We start from the raw sequence: 14,283 nt of genomic DNA, 5'->3' as shown, positions 1-14,283 counted from the left end.
TTAGCGTTTCAGGCCCCGGCAGGATCCCCGGGGGTGGGGTCGCCGGTAACAGCTCAGAGCCCACTGCCTTCTCTCCTGTAGCTGGTGACCGCCTGTCGGAGAAGGAGACGGAGGACCTGATGGCTTGGATCAGAAATGTGCTGGGGTCCCGTGTCACCAACGTGAAGGTGAGGCCTTCCAGAGGGACGGGCCACCTCCCAGCTGCCATGGCCCTCTGTGACCCCGCTGCTGTGGGCTGAGTGGCTGGCTTCGTGTGCGTCTCCGGTGGCGCTCGAGGCCGTGACCTGGGGTGGAGACGAGCATGTTGCTGCCACTCCTACATGTGCGCACACGGCACCGGGGGCATGAACGCTTGGGGGGAGGAGGCACGCCCGGATGACCTAAGGCCCCTGGGAGCCGTGGGCAGGGGTGGAGGGGTGGTGAGAGCGTTGTCTGCAGGAAGGAGGCTTGGGCCATCGGGATGGGTGGGCCTCCAGGGTCCTAGATAGTCGTAGGACTCGGTGATGGCCCCCGTGCAGCCGAGAGGCATGGGTGACCAGGCAGGATGGTCCTGGGACAGCCACTGATTCGTGAGAAAGCGGTAGCTGTGAGGGACACGGGAGGAGGGAGTCCCCAGTCAGGATTCTGTCCCAGGAACTTCGTGTGGCAGCGGCTCGGGCTCCCTTCTCAGTAGTGCATCGGGTCGGGGGGTCGGGGGGCGTTGTCCCCAGAGACCTGAATTCTTTTGTGTCACCTGGGGAAGCTTCCGACCTGGTCAAGACCCTGCAGCCTGGCCCTCCCCCCCCCCCCCCCCCCCCCGCCCCACCTCTGGCTCTTCCCTCACCGGGTCCCTGGCCTTGCTTGTAGGTTACTCTTCGACTGGACACCCACCCTGCCATGATCACCGTGCTGGAGATGGGGGCCGCCCGGCACTTCCTGCGCATGCAGCAGCTGGCCAAGACCCAGGAGGAGCGCGCTCAGCTCCTGCAGCCCACGCTGGAGATCAACCCCAGGTAGGCTCCCGGCCCCTCTGGCCCAGGGCACGATTCTCCCCTGCCCGGTAATCCACAGTTGTGTGTGTGCTTTGTCTCTGACAGCTACAAAGGGCAAAAGGCTTACATGCAGTTTGGTGACCATAAAGACACCACCTGTGTGATCCAACTGCATTTCAGTTTACACTCCCTCCCCCACCCCCCTGCGGGAGGTTCTAGAACACCGCAAGTGGCCCGGTGGGGGCCTGTTCCTCCTCAGCGGCCACACAGCTCTTGCTGTAGAGACTGAGAGTTCCTCCCCGTGCTCTAGTCCGACCATCCGCCGTGCGTCCTGGAGACAGTCTGAGTGGCCTGTCGGTGGAGTCCCTGGGCACGTGCTTCGGAAGTCATGCTTCCTTCACTCAGCGACAGGTGGTGCCCGGGGAGGGCGGCCGGGGGTGCGGTCGTGTCCGGGGCGGAGTGACCGGTCGGAGTCTGCCTCAGCGCAGCGATTTAGTCTTTCTTGGTGGACTTGTGAGTTGTTCTCATTTGGGGGCTGCTGGGAACAGGTTGCTCTGAACCCCGCACGTGTCTCTGGGGTGCCTGAGGCTCACCTGCCCAGGTGCCCTCCGTGGGTCGAGGAGACGCCACTGCCCGCACGTTGCTGGCACGGGCGGCCCCGGGCCCTGCGCGCACTGTCCTTCAGCTTGGCGTTCTCATGACACGCCCAAGACTGTCCTTTTTCCTGTTCTGTTTCGTAGTTAATGTACGCTTTCTCGGTTGCCAGTGTCTCCTTCCAGTGTCGTTTCATCTGCCTAAAGATGTGTTCTGAGAAGTTCTTAATTTTAATGAAATCATAATTTTTAAAAACTCATTACTTTGGTCGAAGTCTAGTTGACATACGGTGTTAGTTTCAGGCGTACAACACAGTGATGTTGACGTTTATGGACATTACAACAGGCTCACCACGAGAAGTCCCTTACCCCGTCACCGTGCTGTTACCGATGGTTGTCTGCTGTACTTCTCATCCTATGACTGACTTTACAACTGAAGTTTGAGCCCCTCAACCCCTTCGCCCACTGCACCCGTCCCCTCCCAACGCTGGAAGTCTGTGTTCACTGCTGTTCTAGGTCTTTTTGGAGAAATCTTTTTTTTTCCCCCCGAGATTTATTTATTTGACAGAGAGAGACACAGCGAGAGAGGGAACACCAGCAGGGAGCCCAGTGCGGGGCTCGATCCCAGGACCCTGAGATCATGACCTGAGCTGAAGGCAGACGCTTAACGACTGAGCTACCCAGGCGCCCCCAGAGTCTTGAATGTATTCTTTCTGTCTAAAAGCTTTAAGGTTTTAGTCCATCTCTAATTAGTTTGGGATGTGGGAGAGTTGTTGTATCTCACTCCACATGAACACCCGCTTGCCCTGTGCCATGACTGCTCCTGTATGTCCTCCCTGCTGATCGGCTTGACGTCTCTGTCCAGCATCAGGTGGCCACAGTGCACGGTCTGTATTCAGTGAGTCCCCCCTTATTTCCCTTCAAGGATATCTTCCCTCCTGTAGGTCTGTGCTTGGACGAGGTGACCTGACAGGTGTCCGCCCCGCCCCCCCCCCCCCCCCAGTTGGGCTTGTGGTTGAGATTATACGGCTCCCAAGTCAATTTTGAATGAACTGGCATCTTTATGTCCAATCTTTCATCCAGGAACATGCCAGATTTCTCCATTTAGGTCTTACTATTTTTTGGTAACTGTAGAGGTATTGCACATTCCTTATGATGTACCTTATTTATTGGATATTTTGAAATTCCATTTTCTAACTTGAAATTGTATATGAAGATTTTTTGGAGTGATTTTGTATACAGTAGTAATTTTATAGATTTATTTTACAGAGAGGGGGCAGAGGGATGGAGAATCTGAGCAGGGAGCCTGATGGTAGGACTCGATCCCGGGACTCCAGGATCATGACCTGAGCCAAAGGCAGTCGCTTAACCATCCAGGCGCCCAAAGCTCTCTCCTTTTTGATCTCTGTGTATTTTGCTTCAAAAGTCCTTCTAAAATTGTTTTACTCTAAATGTATTTCTTTTGATCTAAGGAATCCAGTAGCATTCTGAGTGATTGGCCAGTTACCCTCCCTCACGTACACTTAGGCGGTCTCTTTTTATTCATTCAAGAGAGAGTGAGAAGCAGATTCCCTGCTGAACAGGGAGCCTGACACAGGGTTCAATCCCAGGACTCCAGCTGAAGGCAGACTCTTAATTAACTGACTGAGCCACCCAGGCACCCCAAAATGCTATCGGCTTTTTGTTTTAATGTTACATTTTCAGAGTAAGCTCTACACCCAACATGGGGCCCCAGATGTTGGCTTTTCAGAGCCAGCAGTCCCAATTACTGGAGCCTTATGATACACTTCCTCCATATTTATATTTTAAAAAAGATTTTCTTGAATTTAATAAAGACTTTTTTAAAAAGGAAAATGTATGGGGGCACCTGGGTGGTTTAGTCGTTAAGCGTCTGCCTTCGGCTCAGGTCATGATGCCTTGCATCGAGCCCCGTATCGGGCTCCCTGCTCTGCGGGGAGCCTGCTTCTCCCTCTGCCTCTCCCCCTGCTTGTGATCCCTCTCTCGCTGTGTGTCTCTGTCAAATAGATAAAATCTTTAAAAAAAAAAAAAAAGGAAAATGTATGGATTAAGTAGGGTTTCTGACTGACAACTAATGTTTTTTTTTAAAGGTTTATTTGAGAGCACATGAGAGGGGGGAGGGTCGGAGGGAGAAGCAGACTCCCTGTTGAGCAGGGAGCCCGATGTGGGACTCGATTCCAGGATCATGACCCGAGCCAAAGGCAGTCGCCCAACCAACTGAGCCACCCAACTAATGTCTTTTTCATATATTAATTTTGGTACTGCTGCATTTGCTAATCAAATCTATTTGTTCTGGTCGTCTTGGTATATTATCTGAAATTGATATTATGTGCTTTTTCTTTTAAGATTTTATTTATTAGAGAGCATGAGAGGGAGAAGCAGAATCCCCACTGAACAGGGAGCCCAACATGGGGCTCGATCTTGGGACCCCAGGATCATGACCTGAGCCAAAAGCAGTTGCTTGACCCACTCAGGCGCCCCATTGTACTTCTTACACTGGATTCAGATAACCCTATACTCAGAAAAGTCATCAGAACACAGAGGCCCTTGAGCTAATTTCTGGTGTTTTCTGTGCTATAGACACACGTTGATCAAGAAGCTCAGTCAGCTGAGAGCGAGCGAGCCTGACCTGGCCCAGCTACTAGTTGATCAGGTGAGTCTCCTGGGGACGGGCAGAGAGCAGAACTGCGGTGCCCACATCGTCTGTTGAAGTGGGACACCTGTTACCTTTAAAATCCTGGTTTGTTTTTCCATAGATTTTGCAGGGCGGGGGTGGGGGCGGCAGGAAAGGGAGAAGCAGATTCCCTGCTGAGCAGGGAACCCAGTGCAGGGCTCAATCCTAGGACCCTGAGATCATGACTAGGAGCCACCCAGGTGCCCCTAATACCCCATTTTGAAAAAGGTAGTGCTCCCCCTTTTTGTCCTCCCCCTGATGAGGTTAGCCCTCCCTTTCAGATCTATGAGAACGCCATGATTGCCGCGGGGCTCGTCGATGACCCCCGCCCCATGGTGGGCCGCCTGAACCACCTGCTTGTCAAGGCCCTGGAGCGACGCTGAGGGGCCGCCGGCGTGAAGGCCCCCAGTCTACGTGCAGGGACTAGGGCTCAAGTGGAGGTGAAGGACGAGGCAGTCTGAGACCAGCCAGGGAGAAAGAAGGACTACGTGCCACCGATGACAACACCCCCTTTGAGCTTTATTTAGCTTAAAAGCATTTGTTACTCTAAATGGTAAACTTGTGTCTGGACTGCAAAGGCAGGGAGTAGCTCGGTTGCCACAAGGCCCTTGCTCATGCTGGAAGCAGAGGTAGTGCCAGGTCTACTTCCTTCGGGGAACAGTGGGGGAGGGTGCTCAGAGGAAAATTACCATGAGGACAGGCAAGCTGGAGAGGGTAGAGGTCACCAGCCCGGGCCCCAGTCACATCAAACCGTCTTTAGCATCACCTCAACTGGGTAATGGTCGCTAATGGCCTTGGCCTGTGGGGAAACGCATAGTGAGGACGGGTGCACGGCCCACTCTGCACATGGTACCCCCCCCCCTCCGCACACCACATGCTAGTCCCAGTGGCAGAGGTTGATACAGAGACTGCCAGAAGTCCTGGGGTCCCAGCAAAGCTGAAGCACATAAGGGAGGACACCTACCAGCTGGCTGCTCAGGCCGTAGGCAGCCTGGAAGTCAAAGGGGGTGGCCGAGTCTGGAACGATGGCATGCTGGAGCAGCGTTCCTGCCACCACGATCCTGCCACACACGAGAAGGGCCCAGGAGGGTGACTGACCCAGGTTTTGGGAAGCTAGACCTAGGAGTCAAGGCTGCTCCCAGAGCCGACCCCCTCCCTACCTGTCGTAGGCACAGTGCGTGGCCGTAGTCGTGGTATCTGCGGTATCAGGAATCAGCCACTGGAAGGCCGGGTTCGTGCGCAGGCGGATGGAGGCCCACTGGGAGGGGTCCACGTAGCTGCAGCCAGCATTGAAGTCGCCCATGAGCATGATGTCCTAGTTAAGTAGACGGCAGCCACTTGGCCTGGGCACACAGCACATGCCCCAGGAGCCTGGGGTGGGGGACTCACCTCCAGGTCCCACTTCTGCCGGACATCCAAGTAGACGTCATAGAGCGAGTCCATCTCCGCCACGGCGTCCAAGGGGGCCGCATGCAGGGGAATAATGGCGAAGGCCTGGACCGCTGGGGAGAGGGTGGTCCTGCTCAGCCCCGGGGTGGGGGTATGAGCCAGTCCCAAGGCGGTGTGTTCCTGAGTGCCTTCAACGTCAGACTGAAGCACTAGGGGGGACCAGGGCTTTCCAGGGGCCCCAGGAAGGCGTGCATACCGGTGAACGGGGAGTGGAACAGGACGATGGTGGGCTCGCGGCTGAAGGTGTCGTTCCCGCAGGGCTCGCAGCCGTCGTCATATTGGTAGCTGTCCAGTACGGACACCTGGTTGGGTCTAGGGAAGGCCAGGGGCTTAGCCTGGGACTGGGGGTGCGGCCCACACCAGGGCCCCAGGCTCTCGGCTCCTGCTCTGTGGCCTCCAGTTCCTCCCCGTAGGACAGACTACTGCCCACGAGGTCCCCCTCAGTGTCCGCGGGTGGCCCCCATCTCTCGGCGTTGGGGCTTTACCTGAACAAGAAGAGGTACTGTTCCTTGTAGCTGTTCCGGCCCAGGGGCTCACTGACCACGAACTGATAGGTGTTGGGGTCATCCCTGGATCAAGGAAACAAACGTGCCTGTCAGGGGGCCCCCAGGGAACCCTCCTGCTGCCTACAGCAGGGCTCCTGGCTCTGTCAGGCAATGGTACCATGCCCCGGGGGGAGGATCACCATCCCGTGCCTCCCCAGCGCCCACCCTGCCCCCCTGGCCATCACCCACCGATTGAGTATGTCCAGCAGCTTCCCCATGGCTGTCAGGTGGCTGTCTCTGACCTCCTGGATGACAACAATGTCGTAGCGACTCAGGATCTGTGGACAGGACCACGTTGGTGCTGAGCAGGGCAGCCTGGGTGCACAGCGGCTGCAGGTCCCCACAAGGGCTGAGCTGCTCCCTGGGGCACCTTCAGGTCATGGTTTGGCCTGGTGCTCCTGCCTGGGATTCTGTTGCCAGCCATGGATAGAACAGCAGACAGGGGTCCTCCCTGTCACCAGAGGCTCTCCACACCCCCGTCTGTGGTCGCCCTCAGGACTGGCTGCTGCCCCAGTGTTCCCAGAACCTGTTATATGTCTCCTCCCCCCCCCCCCAACCACAACCACCCCCCCGCCCTGGGGTTCCTCGGGGACAGGCCGGCCTGGACTGACCTGCACGATGTAGTGGGAGAGCGTGGCATTGGACATCTTGGTCTCCCCAAAAGTTCGGATGTTGAAGGCTGCTATTTTCAGGAACAGGGCCACCCGCAGCAGGCCAGCCAGGGTGAGCAGTGCCCCCATCAGCCTGGCTCCTCTCATCCTGGAACAGGAGGGATGTTTACCTGTGAGTCTGGAAATAGGACAGTGCCTCCTCCTCCCCCAGAGTCCAACCAGGTGGAGCCCAAAGCTGAGTAAATCCTGTTTCTGCAGGCTATGCTGAACAGGCCAGGCTGAGACTCACAACCCTCTCCCCAGTGTCCAGAGAGCCAAACAGCTAAGTGAAGCACCCTGGGGTCTTCTCACTCCACCTGCCAGAAGACCAGCCCCTGTGAAAATCACCAGCCCGAGGTAGCCCCTGGCCCTCTGTTGCTGGGACACCAGCTCACTGCCCTCCCTGCTCCAGGCACCCACCCAGCCTGAACTGGCAAGAGCTCTTCCCGAGGGGCCAGTCACCTGAGGGGCCTCCAGGCCTGGCACCCCTTTTCCATGGGCCCTGTGTCACACTGCCCTTGGGGCACCACTCACTCACCTGAAGGTCAGCTTCTACAAGGACGATGGGAATTCTTACAAGAGTTAGGAATAGATATTCTCTGATCGGTATCAATGGTCTCCTTTTGCTACTTTAAGAAAAATTAGTTGCAAAGGGGAGTGAATTAAAAAACGGATGACAGACCGTACAGAGCTGCAGCTGAGTCCCAGCACAGGGAATGTTTGTTTTCCCCTGGGGTTTTAAAGCTTTAGGCAGTTGTGACCTTTCCCAGGGCATCACCTGGGGGACGGAGAACAATGGTGCGGCCTGTGTGGCTTTCCCACACACCTGATTGGCTGGCGTGCACCTATCGCAACAGGCACAGGTTCTTGCTGCTGTAAAGAGAGCACCGGATACTATGTGCACTTGGTTTTAAAGTCTAATGACCGGGCCAAAGTGCCCATGTCCTTCACACATGTTGCTCTCCCAGCGAGGGGGAGGGGGAGGTAGCAGGTGTGTGCCGGGGGCGGGCCCGGCTGTGTTCCAGTCTGGAGATGACCTTGGAGCCACAGGTCGAAGCCGGCCATCCCCCGTGAGGCCCAACCACCGCTTCCTCATGGGTCCGCAGTGTGGGCTGCAGGCCACTGGGCTGGAAGTCAGGCTCTCCCTGCGGAGCACGTGCCGTGGGCCCCAGGAAGCGGCGGGATGTGGGGCCCACCTCCATTGCCAGCAAGGCAACAGGGAACCTTAGGGTGAAGAGTGTGTGTTCCAGGCGGAGGTGACCCCAGGTGACTGAGTCAGGGACACCATCAAGCAGCTGAAGGCTCTGGACTAGGCCTCATGTCCAGTCATTTCTGTTTTGGAATCCCTGACCGTCCTGTTTGTAGTCATTTTCTGTGTCTGCAGAAACAAGTCACTAAAAAGCTGGTGGCTTAAATTGACAAAAATGTATTCTCTAACAGCCGTCGAGGCCAAAGACCAAAATCCATTACACGGCGCTGAAATCAAGGTGTCCCGGGGGCCGCACTCCCATAGAGACATGAGGGGAAGGTTCCCTGAATCTCCAGCTCCTGGGGGCTCCAGGTCACCCCACAAGGTGTCCCGGGGGCCGCACTCCCGTAGAGACATGAGGGGAAGGTTCCCTGAATCTCCAGCTCCTGGGGGCTCCAGGTCACCCCACTCCGCCCACGTCGGCACCCTGCTCTGTGTCAGTTCTCTCCGCTCCTCTTACAAGATCCATGGGATGGGATTTAGCATCCTCCCGGACCTTCAGAACCTTCTCCCCATCTCAAGAGCCTTGACTTGATCGCAGCTGCAAAATCTATCTCCTGCCACCTAAGTTAATGTTCAGAGGTTCCAGGAATTAGGCCAGGGATCTCTTCTGGGAGCCATTACGACCCCCCGGAAGGGACTCCGCCCATGAGGAGGGGCTGCGGGACTGGAGGACAGGAAGCCGGGGAGGCCTCGAGGCAAGGGTCAGGGAAGTGCGGATCCAGCCAGAGCCTCACGGGGCAGGAGGTGGCAGAGGGGATGAAAAACCGGTCAGAAGGTAAACCAACAAGACCCGGAGTCCAAGGTAATGAAAGCCTGCTGACAGACAGCTGTGTCTGTCACACCAGTCCGTTCACGTGTCCCTCCTGTGCAGTGAGGTGGCCTGGCCCTCAAGCTGCCAGCACGCCCATCACAGCCTGACCAAAGATTTGCTTGCTGCCTCTCCCATTCTCCATCTCTGAGTTTTTAAGCACATCAAAATCCAGATTGTGCTCAGCAAGCAAGACTGTTGGTGTGTGCAGCGCAGGTGCCTAGAGCCCGTTCTCCCGGGCACTCGTTTCTAGACACCCCCTGCCGGACCTTTCGAGGGAAACCTGGGAGCAAACGCAGAGGGAGGCCACCAGCCCCGCTTCTGACCGAACGTGGGATGCCGCCCATAGGTGGCACAAGTGTCACCCTGCGGCTACCTGGTCCTTCCAGTTCTCAGCACACCCCTCCTGGGCAAATCGCTGCCCTTGTGCCCTGCGGAGCTCCCTGGTGTGGTCTCTGCCCTCCCTCCCAGGTCCTCACTGTGGCCCCACTTGTACCAAGAGCCAGGCCCAGTGCACGGCTGCCCTGTCGGCTGCCCTCAGAGTTGGGCCTGCGGGAGAAGCAACACAGCCCGCAAAAGAGCTTCGACCAGGAGTTGGGGGTCTGGGGCCCGCACCAGACTCACCTGCTGCATCTTCACCCATTTTTTTTTTTTTTAAAGATTTATCTATTCATTTGAGATAGAGAGCATACACATGCGCAGAAGCAGGGGGGAGGGACAGAAGTAGAGGGAGCCCGATGGGGGACTTGATCCCAGGACCCTGAGATCATGACCTGAGCTGAAGGCAGATGCTTAACGACTGAGCCAGCCAGGCGCCCCGCATCTTCACTCTCATTTTGAGCTTCATTGTCTTCATCTATAAAATGGGGATAAAACTGTCACTGCCCTCCTCTTGGGTTTAAGTATCAACAGATAACATTTCACGGAAGACACATATCACATCTTAAAAATCCATCTTATCCTTAAGAATAATAACCCTCTCAAATGCTCTACTTCTGTCACTCTCCTACCTTTTTCTCATGGACTTCTTTTCCATTTTTATCAGTCAGCTCTTGTGTAACAAGCAATCCCCAAACTCAGTGTACAACATATGCATTTTTTCCCCATGCTCACAGGCCTGCAGCTACCCAAGGCACAGTCTTGTAAACGGTGGAAGGTGAAACTTCCAGAGGAGCAAATAAACGATGCCTCCAGAGGCCCCAGTTCACAAATTGCATGTTGCCACCTCTGACCACATTCTTTTGGCCTCCACAATGGCCAGGCCCAACACCAACAGTGGGGAGTCCGGGTACACTCCTCCCATGCCCAGCCCCACACGGAGACACAGACTAGGTGCCAGGGAAAGGTAGGAAGCCCCATGCTTCTAGCATTTTTCAGTTCTGACAGCAGAGAAATGAGCGCTGACAGAAGACCACCTTCTCTGATCAGGCTGAACTATTTTTACATCAATCCTGAAAGACTGACACCCTCTTTGGTTAAACCCTGCACCAGAGACGGGAAGGGGAAACTGCACGTCACAATGGTTTCCTGAAGTCAAAGCCAGGTCTTCAGCTCTGGTGTGGCTGAAATCAAAGGATAAGGAAAACATCCTCTAAGCACTAAGGCTGGCAACAATGGTGGCAAAGGAACACCTCTGTGCAGGTTGGTGGCCTGCATGTCACAGTAACTGCCACAAGACCCTGGGACCTGCTCCTGAACGCTCTGGGGGTGGGGGTGGCCTCACACCAACATGTAGCCCTGGGGCGAGGATGACCACGGAAATGGGAAGGACACACAGCTGTGGTTCCCACACAGTGCGCTAAGACACATCTGGCCACACTATGACCCTGCCGGGTGCCACAGGACACGCAGCTTCTGAGGGGGAACAGTGATAACATGGCTGGACACTGTGGTTTAGGTGCTCACGGTTTCAACAGTTTCTCCTGCTACATTCCTCTCCGATGCTGCAGGTCTCTGCAAGGCTAGGTTTCTGCAGTTACTGAGAATGTTCTCACCGTGTGACAATCCGTGCGCAGCAGGCACCAGTGATGGCAGCGTCCACTCTGATTCCATGACTGTAAAAGTGCCCAACAGGCTTATGTTCCATTCCTAAGTAATTCTGGTGACTTATTGAAAATATTTCTTCTTCAAATTCATATGTGCAGATCTTCCTCAATTTATAACAAGGGTTATGTCCTGGTAACCGCTGTAACCATACTGAGAACCATAACTTTCCACTGCAAGTTGAAAATACTGTTGAAATGCACTTGATACACCTAACCTACCTAACACCATAGCTTAGGCTCGCCTACCTTAAATGTGCTCGGAACACTGACATTAGCCTACAGTTGGGCCAAATCCTCCCACACAAAACCTATTTATTTTATAATAAAGCATTCAATATCTCATGTAATTTGCTGAATACTGTACGGACAGTGAAAAACAACGTCTGCCAAGGGTATTGACTGCTACCCTCGTGACCGCGTGGCCGACTGGGCACTGGGGTTCCTGCCACTGCCCAGCATCCCGAGAGAGGATCCTACCGCACATCATCGGCCCAGGAAAAGATCGACATTCAAAATTTAAAGTATGGGTTCTAATGAATGCATATCGTTTTTGCACATTATAAAGTCAAAACTCTTAAGACGAACCATTGTGAGTTAGGGACTGTATATTACTTTTCCAAATGTCTCTAAGTTGCTAGGACATAAATACTTAAGTTGTTTAGACTATTTAATTAATGGAACTGTTAGGTATTTTTGGCCTAGGCAGTCCCTCAGAATAATTACGGAACCTTACATAGGGGTGCTCTGAACTGAGAATGTCTGAGAACCTTTGGGTCTAACACATACATAATGAATATGCCTGAGTTACTGTATCTATAGTTTCCTATACTGAATATACCTTCTCTTCCAGCCTTCATCATTTCTAACAGACTGAATACCTATCTTCTCACAAATTCTCAAATCTACAAACTGCTAATGAGAATAATTGTGATCTCAACTGTTTTTATTTTTTATTTTTTAAAGATTTTATTTGAGAGAGAGAGAATGAGAGAGAAAGCACACGAGATGGGGGAGGGTCAGAGGGAGAAGCAGACTCCCTGCCGAGCAGGGAGCCCGATGCAGGACTCGATTCAGGGACTCCAGGATCATGACCTGAGCCGAAGGCAGTCGCTTAACCAACTGAGCCACCCAGGCGCCCCTCAACTGTTTTTAAATGCATGAGTGCATACTGATGTAAAAAATTCATCAGTCACCTTTGGGAGATGCTGGGGAATCCGCTTGTTATTCTGCAAAGTGGCCAACAGTCAAAAATCAAGAAATCTCCCTGCCTTTCCTATGTAAATGGTACCACCGAGTTGCTCAATGGTTACTGAGGGGCAATTTGTTTATATAGGCGTATTCCAGCTAAGCAATGAATTCCAGCTAATCAATGAATGACTGCCAGAATTTGAGACTCAGCAATTTGCAACCCCTAACGTAGGCACTGATCATCAGTGGTTACTAACTCAACAGAAGACAACAGCTTTCCACACCTGAACAGAGGACACAACAGCACTTAGAAAGTAGCTTGCCAAAACCAATGCAAATATACGCAACCTCTAGATCTCAGTACCAACTTACAAGGGACAGAAGCACATCAGTCATCACCACCATGGGGATGCAGCATAATCCAGACTGTGGGAAACTATAGGACAAAGGATGGTCTCATCAATAAATTTTAAGAAAAAGAGGAGAGAGGGGCGCCTGGGTGGCTCAGTCGTTAGGCGTCTGCCTTCGGCTCGGGTCATGATCCCAGGGTCCTGGGATCGAGCCCCTCATCGGGCTCCCTGCTTGGCAGGAGGCCTGCTTCTCCCTCTCCCACTACCCCTGCTTGTGTTCCCTCTTGCACTGTGCCTCTGTCAAATAAATAAAATCTTAAAAAAAAAAAAAGAGGAGAGAGGAGGAACTCAGAGAATAAAATGTAATATGAGTTCTATTACTAATGCAATATGGATTCTGTAAAACAGTGGATCTCAATCGTTTAAACAAACATTTCCTTGGGGCGCCTGGGTGGCTCAGTCGTTAAGTGTCTGCCTTCAGTTCAGGTCATGATCCCGGGGTCCCGGGACTGAGCCCCATGTTGGGCTCCCTGCTTGGCGGGAAGTCTGCTCCTCCCATTGCCCCTCTACCGCTGCTTGTGCTCTCACTCTGCTCTCTAATAAATCAAATCTTAAAAAAAAAACAACCCTAACTAAATAAATGAACATTTGCTTAACAAATCACTTAAGAGGCAATCGGGAACATGACAACACTGGTGTGGTAAGTGAGGAAATTACAAGCACACCTGGGCTCACTGCTCTTTGCTTTAGTGCGCTTCACACAAACTGAAGTTCTGTGACGACCCTGCCTCAGGCACGTCTGTCAGCACCGCGGTGCCTACAGCACCACTTGCTCACTCCATGTCTGTGTCACATTCGCGTACTTCTCGCCGGAGTTCAAACGCTTTCATTCTTCCCGCACTTACTACGGGGATCTGGGATGTTACTAGTGTAGCTGTTCTGGGGCGCCACAAACTGCGCCGACATTGAGACAGCACACTCCAAAGTGTTGTGCATGTTCCGTCCGCTCCTGCAACTGGCCGTTGCCCCATCTCTTGCCCTCTCCTCGGGCTTCCCTATTCCTGGAGACACAACAGTACTGAAATCAAGCCAATTACTAACTGGCCAGTGGCCTTTAGAAACTGAAAGGAGGAGTGAGTCACTCATCTCTCACTTTAAATCCAAAGCTAGAAATGACAGCTTAGTGAGGAAGGCACATCGAAAGTCAAGACAGACGAAAAGCTAGGCCTCTTATACCAGTTAGCCAAGTTGTAAATGCAAAGGAAAAGTTCTTGAAGGAAATTAAAGATGCTACTCCAAGTGAACACACAAAAATAAGAGCGCAACAGCCTTATTGCTGATGCAGAGAAAGCTTTAATGGGCTGGATAGAAGATCAAACCAGACACAACACTGCCTTAAATGAAAGCGTGATCCAGAGCCAGGTCATCTCTTCAAACCTATGAAGGCCGAGGGAGGTAAGAAAGCTGAAGAAGGAAAGCACAAAGCGAGCAGAGGTGGTTCATGAGGTTTAAGGAAAGAAGCCACAACATAAAAGTGCAAGATGAATCTGTGAGTACTGATACAAGGCTGCAGAAAGGGATCTAGAAGATCGATGAGATCATTAATGAAGGTGGCTACAATGACTAACAGATTTTCAACCTAGACAAAACAGCCTTATAAACAGAAGAAGATGCCATCTAGCATGGTCATAGCTAGAATAGAGATGTCAGTGCCCGGCTTCAGAGGGCAGACTGACTCTC

General features: G+C 53.3%; 2 protein-coding genes across 6 annotated transcripts in view; one reads left to right on the top strand and one right to left on the bottom strand.

The window, feature by feature from the left end:
* TRAP1 (TNF receptor associated protein 1) overlaps positions 1-4,807 on the top strand; it is a 51,146-nt gene extending 46,339 nt beyond the window's left edge. Inside the window, exons 15-18 of the mRNA XM_045870414.3 lie at positions 82-167; positions 847-992; positions 4,163-4,235; positions 4,538-4,807. Coding sequence (XP_045726370.1) covers positions 82-167; positions 847-992; positions 4,163-4,235; positions 4,538-4,639 — 407 coding nt within the window. The 3' untranslated portion in view covers positions 4,640-4,807. The remainder of the gene's footprint in view (positions 1-81; positions 168-846; positions 993-4,162; positions 4,236-4,537) is intronic.
* The window catches only part of DNASE1 (deoxyribonuclease 1), a 29,371-nt gene continuing 19,842 nt past the window's right edge, over positions 4,755-14,283 (bottom strand). For 2 of the 5 annotated variants that reach the window (XM_064592448.1, XM_064592449.1), the window contains exons 3-10: positions 9,734-9,816; positions 6,862-7,009; positions 6,440-6,528; positions 6,191-6,274; positions 5,902-6,017; positions 5,646-5,758; positions 5,417-5,571; positions 4,755-5,317 (exon numbers count right to left, since the gene is read on the bottom strand). In XM_064592448.1, coding sequence (XP_064448518.1) covers positions 5,134-5,317; positions 5,417-5,571; positions 5,646-5,758; positions 5,902-6,017; positions 6,191-6,274; positions 6,440-6,528; positions 6,862-7,009; positions 9,734-9,816 — 972 coding nt within the window. In that variant the 3' untranslated portion in view covers positions 4,755-5,133. The remainder of the gene's footprint in view (positions 5,318-5,416; positions 5,572-5,645; positions 5,759-5,901; positions 6,018-6,190; positions 6,275-6,439; positions 6,529-6,861; positions 7,010-9,733; positions 9,817-14,283) is intronic. The other 3 variants (XM_054506573.2, XM_064592450.1, XM_045870395.3) reach the window with 3 other exon arrangements.

This window comes from Mirounga angustirostris, unplaced genomic scaffold (genome assembly GCF_029215605.1).
Source record: "Mirounga angustirostris isolate CCGP_5_RB_7025 unplaced genomic scaffold, mMirAng1.0.hap1 SCAF_5, whole genome shotgun sequence".
NCBI classification, from domain to species: domain Eukaryota; kingdom Metazoa; phylum Chordata; class Mammalia; order Carnivora; family Phocidae; genus Mirounga; species Mirounga angustirostris.
Note: the sequence above shows the minus strand (reverse complement) of the source record. Positions and strands in the feature narration are given on the sequence as shown.